General features: G+C 42.3%; 1 protein-coding gene across 1 annotated transcript; it reads left to right on the forward strand.

Moving 5' to 3' along the window:
• Nucleotides 1–206: 206 nt before the first annotated feature.
• LOC127158757 (ribonuclease inhibitor) lies at nucleotides 207–12,933 on the forward strand (the record flags this gene model as incomplete). Its single annotated transcript, XM_051101766.1, has 5 exons — nucleotides 207–586; nucleotides 689–862; nucleotides 1,215–1,388; nucleotides 1,472–1,518; nucleotides 12,515–12,933. Coding segments are annotated over exons 1-5 (1,074 nt in total), but the record flags the coding sequence as incomplete, so codon positions are not given.
• Nucleotides 12,934–15,724: the final 2,791 nt, after the last annotated feature.

Raw genomic sequence — 15,724 nt, forward strand, 5'->3', positions numbered from 1 at the left:
GTTTTCAGTTTGTACATTCTTACATTTTTTTGGGGCCTGAGGTAGAAAACATGGAAACATGTTGAAAAAAAAAAAATTTATAAGTAATTGTTTGTTTTTAATATAAGACATTTATAAGTAATACTACAACAGGTATTCATTTTAATAAATAATAATTCATATGATTTAACAAAAAATCTTAATTTTGAAGGATTATTAATTCAACACCTACTTCAACATCACTGACTCTTCAGCAGTGGAGAAACACAGTCTCAGAAAACTTTTACATATTCATTAGCTGAAGAAACAGTCAGGAGCTGCTCTTATTGTGATTCAGTGTTCAGATCATGTCATCCCATGTTCCTGAGGACAGAAAACTGGAAACCCTCTTTACATGTCTTTATTATTATTATTATTTATTTATCTCTTCTAGACTTTCTGGCTGTAATCTCTCAGATCAGTGCTGTGAAATAGTGTCATCAGCTCTACAATCCTCAAACTGTGTCCTAAGAGAACTGGATCTGAGTAACAATGACCTGCAGGACTCTGGTGTGAAGATTATTTCTGATGGACTGAAGAGTCTGAACTGTCAGCTGCAGATACTGAGGTATTAAGAACATATAAGAGATCATTTACAGTCAGTTAATCAATAAGTTCATGTGTGTCTGTAGATGATCTGACTGTTTGTGTGTGTTCTGCTCTCTTTCAGTCTTGCTGGCTGTAATTTCACTGCTCAGTGTTGTGAGAGTTTGTCATCAGCTCTACAATCCTCAAACTGTGTCCTGAGAAAACTGGATCTGAGTAACAATGACCTGCAGGACTCTGGTGTGAAGTTTATTTCTGATGGACTGAAGAGTCCAAACTGTCAGCTGCAGATACTGAGGTATTAACAACATATAAGAGATCATTTACAGTCAGTTAATCTCAGTGTTGATGTGTCTGTAGATGATCTGTGTGTGTCTGTAGATGATCTGTCTGTGAGTGTCTGTAGATGATCTGTCTGTTTGTGTCTGTAGATGATCTGTCTTTGTGTGTCTGTAGATGATCTGTCTGTTTGTGTCTGTAGATGGTCTGTCTGTTTGTGTCTGTAGATGATCTGTCTGTGTGTGTCTGTAGATGATCTGTCTGTGTGTGTCTGTAGATGATCTGTGTGTGTCTGTAGATGATCTGACTGTGTTTGTGTCTGTAGATGATCTGTCTGTGTCTGTAGATGATCTGACTGTGTGTGTCTGTAGGTTGTCTGGCTGTATGGTGACAGAGGAAGGCTGTGGTTATTTGTCTTCAGCTCTGAGTTCAAACCCCTCACACCTGAGAGAGCTGGATCTGAGCTACAATCACCCAGGACAATCAGGAGTGCAGCTGCTCAAACACAAACTGGAGGATCCAAACTATAAACTGGAGAAACTCAAGTATGTCAAACACTAATACTGACATACTGAATGTGTGTGTGAATGATGCAGATCTGCAGTAATGTGTGTTTGTGTGTTTATAGTGTGGATCATGGAGGAGAGAACATGATGACAGCAGGACTACGAAAGTGTAGGTCTACAAACACACACACACACACACACACACACACACTTTGTGGGGACTCTCCATAGGCACACACATACTGTCCAACCCAGCCAGCAATGTCTGGTTATTATCGACTCTCCATAGGCACAATAGTTTTTATACTGTCCCCCAGCCAGCAATGGGGGGCCCAGATGAGGGCTTGCACCCGGGCCCCATTATCCACCCGGATCCACATTGGGGCCAGCCGTGGAAGCCCAGACGTACAAAAAGTGGGACCTGTAAGGGTACAGCATGGGTCTTAATTGGGCAATTCATGCCAAACCCATTTGGGCCCCACCATTAAGTGACCAATTAAATGATGATTGTGCATTAGTGATGAACACCTGCTGTTACTGAGAATTATAGAGGATCAGATGTTGATGTTTTATTGGTTAAGATGATGCTACCATCATGGAGATCAGTGTGTGCTGTAATTATAATGCAAAATAATTTGCTTTTAAGCAATTGCACTATTGTTTCATAGCTAGTGTTTGCACATTGCTGAATCAGAGGCTTTTGGTAATATATTCCTTATCATATTTTGCTTGTAAGTCATATGAGTTATCCTGTAAGTTTGTGAAGGTTTTGAATAATCAGTCCTGTGAAGCTCAGCATTCAAGTAGTTAAAAATTGATACAAATTCTGCTCTATGTAAGGCACAATAGCTTTTAGCTCTTGTTATATGTAGACACACGCAGACATCAAGAACCAGCATATGAATCTCAACAATGGTGACAATCAACAAAATCTGTAATGCTGCAATGCATGCTGGGTAACACCATAGTAAAAATGGCCATTTTGCACTGCAGTACGAAGAATTATTGTCACCACTGTTGAGGATCATATGATAAGTGTTCATGTCTAAAAGCTTGAGCTGCTGCAAGTTTTCTCCCCAATATTTCAGCATTATAGTGGCATTTGTTAAATATCACTTTTCTTAGGTTCTCTGAAAATTCAATGTTTGTCTATAAACCAAAAAGTAACCATTATTTGTTACCTAATTTGTTATGACAAGCTTTTGATTTAGCAATGTGTGAACACTTGCCGTGAAACAACATTGCAATTGTTTAAAAGCGAATTACTCTAAATTATAAAAAGGGTCAGGAGCCCAACTAAAGCACACACTGATCTCCATGATGGTAGCATCATCTTAACCAATAAAACATCAACATCTGATCCTCTAAAATTCTCAGTAACAGCAGGTGTTCATCACCAATTAAGACCCATGCTGTACCCTTACAGGTCCCACTTTTAGTACGTCTGGGCTTCCACGGCTGGCCCCAATGTGGATCCCGGGTGCAAGCCCATAATGGGGCCCACATTTGCCGCCCATGAAGCCCTCATCTGGCCCCCACATGTCATTGCTGGCTGGGCACACTCGCTCTCTTACTCATTCTCCTCAATCTGACCCATTCATCCATCCTCTCACTCATTCACTCACTCACAGACATTCTGTGCACTTGATTCACTCGCTCATTCACTCCCTCCACCAAATTCTCTCAGTCATTCCGTGAGCTCAGCTCACTCACTCCCCCCCCTCGACCCAACACACTCTCCTACAGTATCCTTGACTCACCCCACCAAACTCACTCCCCACACCACCCCGCACACTGACTTGCTCAACTCAACTTGCTAAACCAGCACTTATTCGCCGACTCACTTTACCCAGCTTATTCATTTGTTGAACCTGCGACTACCCGCCAGCACCGGCCAGACAAGTACCAAAGGTCCCCATCATCCCGACAGGACCCCGCACCACCATAGCCCCCCAGAGAGTCCCGCAATCACCGCACACCGCATGCGTTCCCAGTTCAAACCCATGCCCACTTGGCCCATAAATATCCCATTCAAGACCCATATATGTGTTCCCAGATGAAACCCATGCCCACTTGGCCCATGTAATCAACTCATATGGGCTTCCTATGTGGGACTTATACTACAAAACCTACATGGGACCCGCTGATTTCACCCAGCCAAAGCCCATGCCCACACAGTTCCCATGGAACCCATAGTTAACCCATCTGGGCCCCACGTGTCATTGCTGGCTGGGAAACTGTATTTTCTATTCTCTACCCCTAAACCTACACTTACAGAAAACATTCTGCATTTTTACATTCTCAAAAAAACTCATTCTGTATGATTTATAAGCTTGATTTATAAAAGTCCCCATGAGTCTGTGTGCTCAGGTTTAGGTCCCCACTACACACACACACACACACACACCCACCCACTTATCTGACTGTGTGTGTCTGTTGTTCAGATCATATATATATATATATATATATATATATATATATATATAGTGATATAATTTTTTTCAATAATGGTGATGTGTTTTTTTAAACACATTTCAGATGTTTCAATGTACATTACAGCATTTGTCACTATCTGTGTTTCCATTACCCTTCAAATTGCACAAATTGAAAGGATGAATTGAAAATACAGCAAATTGAAACACACCTCCTATGTGACTCTTTCAAGTATGAGGGGCTTTTTGTAGCATTAATGTTTGGATAAACCCTTATTTACACTGCATTAGGACTCCAACACGGCGAACAAGAATCAGCGTATGAATCTCAACAATGATGACAAAATATTCTGATAAACAGATCAACTCTGAACGTCACAAAACAACCTATAGATTCACACAAAAACTTTGTTGATTGTCACTATTGTTGAGATTCATGTGCTGATTCTTGATGTGTCTTGATTTTATGTGTGTCTGACCCTATCAAAATATTTTCTGCATCATTGCAAAATCTTTCAACACATCACAGCACTGCCATGTAAAATGAATAACTAACTCTTGATGTTTCTGTGGATCTAAAACACACAGTTCAATGCATTTTCTTTATATTGACAAAAAAAAAACAAAAACAAAAAAACAAACGTTTTATTGGCACAATGCAGATGCCAAAATATCAGAACATATAATAACATTTAATGAAAGCTAGTCTCTTAATAATTTATTCCTGATGACCAATGTTTCCTCTAAACTGCTTAAGAAATAATATACCAACACAAAAATGAGTAGAGAAAGCCTTTTGATTGAATTATTATATTATATTATATTATATTACATTATATTATTATAAATAATTGAACTGTTCTGTGTGAGATTTTTTTTTTCAAATGATTTTTTAATATAATTTGATGGTAACATAGCACTGTAGAAAATGTTTTCTCAGGTTCATCTAAAATGTGCATCATTCAGTGACATGAAGAGTCAAATCAAATCTAAAGAGCACATGAAAGTTAAAGTTACACAGTTTTTGTGTTTGCTGTACAGCTCTGGTTTTTGCTCAAGTGGCTGAAATGTCTTTACAATAGAGAAAAGTTTTGCTCAGCAAGAAAAAAATGCGAGGGAACATTGTTGATGACTAAACCACCAGCAATTCACTTGTTATGACTGACGTCATGTGTCACCTCTTCTGTGACTTCTGTGTCCAAAATCTCTATCAGATGAAACGACAAAACAACAAACTCTACTAATTACACACTCACAATGTGATATAATACTACCAAAAACATTATAATCCTACTCTTTAACTCCATACTGAAAAACCAATGAAAATATAAATAAATAAATAAATATAAAACTTATTTGTGGTGTACAGCGTAAGTTTGAAAATGTTCGTACAACAGCAGACGGGTGCACAGACAGCAAAACGAAGAATAATCCGTAACCAGGCGAGGGTCAGTCCAGCGGCAAACGTAATCCAGTGGGCGAGGCAGGAGAATGATCAGACAGGCGAGGGTTCAACAACGGGAAAACTAAACACAGGAATGACAAGGAGAAACGCTTTGTAAGACTGATAAACAGTTCAATACTCGGCGAGGAATGACAGGAGGACCGGGGTATTTATACTGTCTCTGATTGGACGGGGGTGAAGTGCAATGGCTGATGGGGAGTGTAGTCCGGGGTGTAGTGTGACAGTCCGTGCGTGACAAAAAGGCGAGAGCGACGTCTGGTGGTGAGCGGTCCGCAGCTCACCGACCAGATCATAACATAGCCCCCCCCAAAGAGCGGCTTCCAGACGCTCCAAACAAACCATAGTCCAAGGGAGCGGTGGGGCGGGGGTTAGACAGAGCAAGGGCCAGAAGGCCAGGTCCCTACGGAGGACCCGGTGAATGAGGCATGACCGGCAGGGCAGGAGCCCTCCAGGGCGGGAGCAGGCAATGCAAGAGCCCTCCAAGACGGAGCCGGTGGAACCCTCCAGGGCGGAGCCGGAGGCGGAGCAGGTGGCGCTAGAGCCCTCCAGGGCGGAGCCGGAGGCGGAGCAGGCGGCGCTAGAACCCTCCAGGGCGGAGCCGAAGGCAGAGCAGGCGACGCTAGAGCCCTCCAGGGCAGAGCCGAAGGCAGAGCAGGCGACGCTAGAGCACTCCAGGGCGGAGCCAAAGGCAGAGCAGGAGGCGCCGGCGCCCTCCAGGGCGGAGCTGGAGGCAGAGCAGGAGGCGCTAGAGCCCTCCAAGGTGGAGGCGGAGGCTGAGCAGGAGGCGCCGCAGTAGGCGGAGCGGCCCTCTGGGGCGGAGCAGGAGGCGGAGCAGCCCTCCAGGGCGAAACGGGAATCTGCATCACGGTCTGGGACCTGGGGAAAGCAGGGACAGAGGAGGCAGACAGAATAGGGAGAGAAGGCGCAGCAGCCCACCGGGGCGGGACAGGAGGCGGAGCAGGAGGTTCCGCAGCCCTCCGGGGCGGAACAGGAGGCGGAGCAGGAGGTTCCGCAGCCCTCCGGGGCGAAACAGGAGGCGGAGCAGGAGGTACCGCAGCCCTCCGGGGCGGAACAGGAGGCGGAGCAGGAGGTACCGCAGCCCTCCGGGGCGGAACAGGAGGCGGAGCAGGGGTACCACAGCCCTCCGGGGCGGAGCAGGAGGTGCAGTCGCCCTCCGAGGCGGGACAGGAGGCGCAGCCACCCTCTGGAGTGGAACAGGAGGCTGCGTCATGGACTGGGACCTGGGGAGAACAGTGACAGAGGAGGTAGACAGAATGAGAGGAGAAGCAGAGAGTTTGGTGGTTAACGCCCCCTCCCTAAGAGGTTCTACGACAAGTGCCGACACCACTGGAGGCATTGGCGCAGCTTCTCCGATGGGGAAGGCCTCTGGAGTGGACTTGAGACCAGACGGGAGCTCTGAAGCAGGCTTGTGATCAGACGGGAGATCTGGCGCAGGCTTGTGATCAGACGGGAGCTCTGGCGCAAGCTTGTGATCAGACGGGAGCTCAGAGGCTGACTTGGGAACAGGCACGACCTCAGGAGCTGACTTGAGAACAGGCGTGACCTCCGGAGTTGACTTGGGAACAGGCGTGACCTCAGAAGCACAGTGTGCAGCCCACACACACCACATGGCAACTGCCATTAAGGGAAGAGCAGCAGCGGGTGGCAGGGTCTCTCTGCTGGTGGGTTTAGAATGCACTAATACTACCGGGAGGCTGACTGACCGCACCGACACCAGTGGCGGGTACAGCACGTTGGCCATCATGACGGACCGTGACCTTGGGATGGCAGACTTGACCTGGCGAGTCTCTGGAAGGTCAGGCGGCGTGAGACTCGACTCTGGGCTGTCAGATGAGACGGTACTTGACTCTGAAGCTGCGGCAATAATGTCACTTGGTTCATGAAGATCAGCTGTGGTTTGACTTGGTTCGTGAAGCTCAGTAAAGACCTGATTTGACTCATGGAGATCAGCGATGCCTTGACTTGGCCTGTGGAGATCCATGACTTTACTTGACTCAGGAACTACGGCTGTGACTTTGTTTGACTCTGGAACCATGGCTGTGACTCTGCTTGGCTTGGCTTGAACGGCTGTGACGTGACTTGGTTTGACTGTGACCTGACTTGACTTGGCTGGAACGACTATAACGTGACTTGACTTGGCTGTGACTTGACTTGACTTAGTAGACACAGCAGCAGTGACGTGACTTGACCTTGCGGGAGCAGCAGCTGTGACGTGACTTGACTTTGCGGGAACAGCTGCTGGTGCAGGTTCGGGAGAAGCTGACACGACGTTGACAGGCTGTGGCTTGGCTGACGTGGTGTTAGCAGGCGCTGGCTGGGTTGACGTGACGTTAGCAGGCGCTGGCTGGGCTGACGTGGCGTTGGCGGCCATCTTTGCGACAGGCTCTGGCGTGGCGGCCATCTTTGCGACAGGCTCTGGCGTGGCGGCCATCTTTGCGACAGGCTCTGGCGTGGCGGCCATCTTTGCGACAGGCTCTGGCGTGGCGGCCATCCTGTGCAGTGGCTCTGGCTCAGGAATGATGGCTTTAGCTAGACTGGACTTGGAAGCTTGACTGGACTTGGAAGCTTGACTGGACTTGGAAGCTTGACTGGGCCCTGGGGTAGCAGCCACGACGGGAAGGAGCGCCATTTTAGCTGCCCATACAGCCATTAGGGGTGAGTCCAGCACGTGGGCCATCATGATAGGCCACGATCTAGGAATATCAGGCAGGACGTGACTTGACACAGGAGCAGTAGCTGAGATCTTGCTTGACTCAGGAACTTGACTCGACTCAGGAAACGCAGAAGCAGCGTGACTAGGCTCTGGTATGGCAGCTGGGATGTGATGGGGCCCTGTCATCGCCGCCTTTTCGTGAATGGGCTCCTCCGTCACCGCCATCTTGTGCACGTGTTCTGACGCGGCCACCTTAGCTTGAGCACGCTCCAGCGTGGCCGTCATCTCACGAACGAGCCAGGCGGCAAACGTGTCCGTAGCATCGCGCTCCGGCGCGGCCGCCATTTGGTGTGCGGGTGGCGTGGCCGCCATTACCGCGTTGTCGCGTTCCCCGTCCGCGACACCCACAGTAAACGGCGGGCCCACGCACGACAGAACAAAGTCCATGAATAAACCAAGTGATGAACGCGGACCCTCGCATCTGAGTTTTGATTTTAAAGGTTGTTTGGTTCCATCAATGAAAATGTCCATCAATACACAGTCCGGGAGATCAGAGTAACGTGCAATGTCCAGAAATTCTTGTATGTAGCCCTCGAGCGATCGTGTGCCCTGCTCGAGGGCTAACAGCAGTTTTGTAGTGTCCATACCTGCACAGCGTCCGGATGAGAAGTTGCTGGATCCTGGTGGGGCCGAGTATTCTGTAACGAACGGGCTGGAGACAAGCGGATCCAAGTGCAAACTTTCTTTAATAGGACGAGACTTAGACATGGTCATAGGCAGGCAGGGTCGTACAACAGCAGACGGGTGCATAGACAGCAAAACGAAGAATAATCCGTAACCAGGCGCGAGGGTCAGTCCAGCGGCAAACGTAATCCAGTGGGCGAGGCAGGAGAATGATCAGACAGGCGAGGGTTCAACAACGGGAAAACTAAACACAGGAATGACAAGGAGAAACGCTTTGTAAGACTGATAAACAGTTCAATACTCGGCGAGGAATGACAGGAGGACCGGGGTATTTATACTGTCTCTGATTGGACGGGGGTGAAGTGCAATGGCTGATGGGGAGTGTAGTCCGGGGTGTAGTGTGACAGTCCGTGCGTGACAAAAAGGCGAGAGCGACGTCTGGTGGTGAGCGGTCCGCAGCTCACCGACCAGATCATAACAGTGAGCAATGATGCCATTTCACATCTGCTGGTGATCTCGTGAATTATCAGCACTATTATGTTTGTAATTTTAAATGCTTTATAATAATACAGTATTTCTCTGTTTTTAAAAAACAAAAAATGATGGGGGAAAAACATGTTTTAGTATTTCCTGGAAAAGGTTTTATTTATTTTATTATTATTATTATTATTTTTACACTTACATTTAAATCCAAATTTTAATTTTCAGAGATTTATTATAAAAAAAAATTTCCCCAAAATGCAATAAATCCATCAGGTCTCTATGCTTACTTTTCTTTTTAGGAGTGCTTGTGCTTATAAAATTTTAGGAGCACCTTCTAATCACTAATCAAAAAGTCTGATAAAAAATTACGAGCTGATATTTGACTCCTTAAAGTGAATTCGAGGGGGATTTTGTTTTTATTATTATTATTATTTTTTTTTACTTTATTACAAGTTAATAAATCTTTTATGTCATTTTTTAAAAATATATATTTTATAAAAATTATAAATGTATATTTTTTTACATTTCTAATTAAAACAACAGAATAAGAATAAGTTACCAATAAAATGAAATCAGTATTAACAAAATTAATTTGTACTACAGAAAAACACAAAAGTGATTGAGGCTCAGAGGTGACATGAGTGCAATCAAATTCATAAATTCATGTTGAGATTAATGTTTTGAATATAGAAAAATTAAATGATTTAAATAACTAAAAAGAAGATACTTTAAAAATTAAACTAAAACTGCCAGTAGGTGGCGCTTTTAATTACTGAATCATATCATTCATTTGATTCCTTCAAACGGCTGATTCACTCAGGAATAAAGCAAGTGACTGTGTTTATGAATGGGAAATTGATGCCATACAGCAAAAAAATATATGTTAAAATATATTTTCAAATGTATTTCAAAATATACAAAAAATGGCCAAAAAATATATTTGTTAAATATATTTCAGAATATATTTATGTACATATATTTTCTACTAATTTATTTTTGGCTATTTTTTGAATACACTTAAAAACAAACAAACAAACAAAAAACTATAAAATAACAGTAAAATATCCTAATTTAAATAATATGCAAAAAATAAAAAAACTGCAAACGTTCTTTAATTGTTTTAGAAAACATATATTGCTTGAATTATTTTGATGAGATAACTTAACTTTAAAATAAAATGGTAAAAAAGGTCATATGACAGGCAGAGGATTATTAAACAACTCCATAAACAAGATTAACCTGATTTCTTTCATACAAAAAGTTCTTATTGAGAATTAACAGGTTTAGATTTTTACTGAAAATAATCAAGTTTGATGTGACCATGTGTCGAGGTATATGGGAATTTTACACATTAGTATCTGCTTCTAACTCGAAAAGAGCATCAGCCAACTACAGGGGACACAGGGAACAACTCCAAATCACATCCAGCTCTTGTATTTGGAAGTTTTGCAAGTTTAACAGTGATTATTCAAGCAGATTGAATTAGGTTGACAACCATCAGTGTCCCTGTGGTGACGTTTGCTGATGCGTTTTCCCTTTCGTGTGTCACTCACTCCAGTCTTTAAACTTTTCTGCACCCAACGTCTTCCAGAAAGTACTCGTGCACTGAATCTGTGTCATTAACTGACTCAAACGATCGCATTTCCATCTCTCGCTGCACTCTAGTTCTGCACGCACGCAATTGCTATGTGAGCTTTCACTTTCTTCCACAATGCTCGCCTCGCCTTTTTCCGATCTCCTCCCGCATCACTCGGCACTTTCCGATCCTCCTCGTCACTCGGTATTCTCCGTCTAATTAATTAAGTTCCACAGTTTCGGCAGTTTTCTTTAATAGTGTATCAGTCCCGAATGCAAACTTGCGTTTAGCTGCACACCATGATGGAGGTCAGTGTTTGCTTTAGTTGGGGTTAGGGTTAGAGTTAGGGTTAGGCATTTGTATGACAGGTTTTATCTTTTGTGGCTGTGACTCTGCATTTCTGAAGCACATTTGTTATGACATAATAGCAGAAGAAACTCTCACTGGAAGAAATTATCTTCATGTTGTGATTGTTTCATAATTAGGTCTCCATTTAATATTTGTTATTGATTTTACACAGCTGTGATGATTTGAAAGACTTTATGAAGACAAGTAGAAAATATTCTGGCAGGACATTTGAGACAGACATCAAGAATCAGTGTATGAATCTCAACAATGGTGACAGATAAACAGATCAACTCTGAACATCACAAAACAACCAATAGATTCACAAAAAAGTTTTTTTAAAGATTGTCACACCCCTGTGGACTGTTTTCTTTGGTTTTCCCCATGTATGCCCTTATTTGGTCTTTCCTGTTCCGTCTTCTATTATTACATCATTGTTTAATCAATTACACCTGTCCTCGTCTGATTGGTCTGTGTATTTAAGTTTGGTTGTGGTCCCCGTTTGGTTGTCGGTTCTTGTATTGTCATCGTGTACGCTTGTGGATTCCCTGCCGTTTCCTGTTCGTTCCTGTTCACATTGTGGATTATTTAAATAAAGTGCATGTTCTTCATCTCCTCGTCACTTCTCCTCATTCCCCGCACACGACAGCGTGACAGTCACTACTGTTGAGATTCATACACTGATTCTTGACGTCTCTGTGCATCTAAATCTCACAGCTCAATATATATATATTTTTTTTTTACTGACTTAAAATCTGAATCCCACTTTTCTAGGGCGTTTTCTGGGGTGTATATTTACATACATTTTGGACCATTTTTTAATATTTTAAATATAGAAATTTATTTTTAAAACCATTTAAAAAAATAGATTTTGACCTCTATATATTTCAGTCCAAGAAAATTTATTTTCTAGCCCCAGAAATTATAAATATATTTTGGCATATAAAGGTTGAAGCTAAATATATTTCATTGAGTTTCTCTGTTTGTAACATATATTTAACATATATTTTGTCCACAAATAAAATATATATTTTTGTCATATGTGAGAGCTCATGCTGAACAAACTCTGGCGTAAATTGAGCAGATTCTGAATAAACTCCTCTGATTGGTCGTTGTGTTCACGCTCTCAACAAACACGTCTGTGATTGGCTACAATGATCAACGCTGCAGAAACACACTGTAAATAGAAAGAGTTGATGCTCTTCACAGACACACAAACACACACAGGATCGTCTGAAAGCAGCGTCTGTCAGCAGAAACCGAACCGAACTGAACTGAACTGAACCGAACTGAACTGAACTGAACTGAACCGAACTGAACCGCTGCTGCAGAAACCTGCAATCATTACACTTTAACATTAAACACAGATTTCCCTGTATTAGTGAGCACATTTGTGAATAGTGAGGACATTCTGGACTTTGCAAATCTAGTGAAAGCTGTAAACACACACAGACACACATCTTCACTGTTGTGTTGTTCCTGATGTTTCTCTGTTCTTGTATTCAGATGCCTGTGATCTCACACTGGATCCAAACACAGCAAACGCTCGACTCGTTCTGTCTGATGACAACAGGAAGATCACAGGTGTGAAAAATCATCAGTCGTATCCTGATCATCCAGAGAGATTTGATAATGATCCTCAGGTTCTGTGTGTTGAGAGTCTGACTGGACGCTGTTACTGGGAGACTGAATGGAGCGGAAATAAGGCTGATATATCAGTGTCATATAAAGGAATCAACAGGAATGGAGGTTGGAGAGACTCTATGTTTGGATCCAATGACAAATCCTGGAGTCTGTACTGCTCTGATCACAGATTCACTGTCTGGCACAATTATAATAAAACTGAAATACCTGCTGTCCGTTCATCCTCTAATAGAGTAGGAGTGTATGTGGACGTGTCGTCCGGCTCTCTGTCCTTCTACAGCGTCTCTGACACACACACACTCACACACTTACACACATTCAACACCACATTCACTGAACCCCTCTGTGCTGGATTTGCAGTTTATTCTGGTTCCGCAGTGTCTCTGTGTGATATTAAACGATAGAGAGACTCTCTGTAAATCCTCTTTCTGATGTTCACATGCACACAAACTCATCAAATCTCACATCATGATTCATTCATTTATAATTAATGTTTTTAATTTTCATCTAGAAGTTATAAATCTAGATCAGACACACATACTGTTCTGAATCTTTAATAAACAGTAATATGTTTGCTTTAATATTTATATTGTAAACTGATGATCAAACATAATAAAAGATCATTTGTGAGTCATTTAATGATGAATTGTTTCTGAATCTCTGATGTGAACTGATGACAGTATGAATAATGATGAATGTGATTGAGATCAGCAGAATGAAACACAGAGACTGAATTGACTCTGAATGAATCCCGTCTCCTGATCGTCTGCTTTATTTTTGTGTCTGCGCTGATTTAACACTCAGTTCACTAAATGAATAGTGTACAAACACTCACAGTATCGCTGCTGAACACAGTTGATCTGACTGTAATTCCAGTCTTTCAGGAGCTTCAGAGCTTCAATCACTAGAAAATCTTCATCAGCATCTTCTTCTGAAATGATTGTGTTTTCTGCTTTATTATGTCTCCAGCAGCACAACAGCTTTATATGACAGGAGCGACACAGCAGCATCTGACACTCAGAGAACATTCACATCACTGTCTGATTAGATTCATTCAGAAATATACATTCATATAGTGATTTATAATATGAAACTAGTCTCTTAACATCTGATATGAGGCTCTTACTCTAAAAGATTTGAGTAAAACAGTTCTGTAAAGTCCTGAAGTGATGAGGAGAGTAAATGTGAGTCTGTATTGATGTGTTTGTATGAGACAGATCTGTTAGCTGAATGTAGTTTCATCATTGCTGTAGAGAAGAACCTGTGCTTCAGTCAATGATGAACCACAAACACTGATGTTCTGCTGCTTTATTTAAACACAGTTATAAGTTGTAAGTATAAGTATAAGTTGTTTAAGTTCAATGTTTTGTGTCTCATCAGTAAATATGTGTGTTCTTTTCTATCCTTTTGTGTGTTTACGTGTGGATTATATTAAAGACTTTTCACTGCATTTCATCTTCATGTTGTGACAGTCTCGTGCACTATGGTGTTGATCTTTTATTCTTCTGGTGAAAGAATCATCGAGTTCAGCACAAGGAGATGTTGAACTGTTTCAACTGCAGGTGTGTTTTATGTCAGGTTTTGGGGTGTTTTTGTTTATTCTAAATGCACATTGTTCACTGCAACTGTTCAGCATTTAAGTAATAGCAACTGTTTGTTTGTTCGCTGTTTGTTTCTATGAGTTAAAGTTCTTAAACTTCACTTCATTGCTTTTATTGAATCATCATAATGATTTATCACACGGTCGTGAACTATTTGATTATTTGGCTATTATCTGGATCTGTCGTGAGAGGACAGCGTGAGAATGGAGAGCGACTTCATTATAGTCGTGAGTTTCTTATGGAGTGCCGTGTTTTTGAGAACAGCGCATTGGATCAAATCCAAGACTGGCCTTCAGAAATCTTAAGGACTGATCTTTCTCGCACCAGCACAGAGAAGAGCATCAGTCAGAAGGTGAGGAAAAGGGTAAAGAAGGAGGGACTGCGCCAGAGACTGTGTAAACAGAAACTACATCATATTCCACTCCCATCAGTAACTTTAGTTAATGCTCAGTCTCTCCAGAATAAATTGGACGATTTACAAGCAAATGTTCGGTTTCTCTCGGACTATATGCTTGTGTTATTTCCTTGACTGAGACTTTGCTTAAAGAACATGATTCAGACTCTGATCTGGAAATAGAGGGTTTCTGTGTCCTTTTTATTGCCCATTATTGTGATGGGAGACTTTAATCATTGTAAAATGGAGAAATCACTTAGACATTTTGAGCAATATGTGGATTGTCCTACCAGATGTGGAAAATATTTGGATCTCTGTTATGGGTCTATTAAAGGGGCTTATAAGTCATCTTCGAGGGCCCCTCTGGGCCTGTCTGACCATCATGTTGTCTATTTGGCCCCTGTTTATAAACCTGTCCTGAAAAGGGAAAAATTAGAGAAAAGATTAGTTCCTGTGAGGTCTGAAGACTCGATTCAAGAGCTGATGTGATGCTTTGAATGTACCGATCGGGAACTGTTTAAATCTGTATGTACTGATTCAGACGATCTCACAGAGACTGAGACTAATTATATTGTATTTTGTGAAGATTTGGTCATTAAAAAGAAACCTTGTATTGTATTTCTGAACAACAAACCATGGATTACTAAACAAGTTAAAAATGTAATCAGTCTGAGGAATATTTATTATAAACAAGGTGATGTTATTCAGTACAGAGAGGCCTGTAAACTAGTGTGAAATGAGAGATTAGGCAGATTGAGGTATAAGGAAAAGGTAGAAACTGTGTTTACAAGTGTGAAATCTCATTTAGCTTGGGATGGAGTGAAGTCTATAATTGGAACTAAACAGAAAACTAAAAGTATTACTTTAGGTGGGAGATCTGATCAAGAATTAGCAGATGATTTTAACTTATTTTATACACGTTTTGATACTCATGATTTCAGATCTGAACTGTCGAAGTATGGTGAGAATATTATGACTCTGGACGCCACTGTTAAACTTCAAATCAGTGAAGCTGATGTTCGCAGCTGTTTTGTTGAGGTTAAAGTAAGAACGAGTCCAGGCCCTGATCATATTAGT

The sequence above is a fragment of the Labeo rohita genome, unplaced genomic scaffold, assembly GCF_022985175.1.
Source record: "Labeo rohita strain BAU-BD-2019 unplaced genomic scaffold, IGBB_LRoh.1.0 scaffold_1680, whole genome shotgun sequence".
NCBI classification, from domain to species: Eukaryota; Metazoa; Chordata; class Actinopteri; order Cypriniformes; family Cyprinidae; genus Labeo; species Labeo rohita.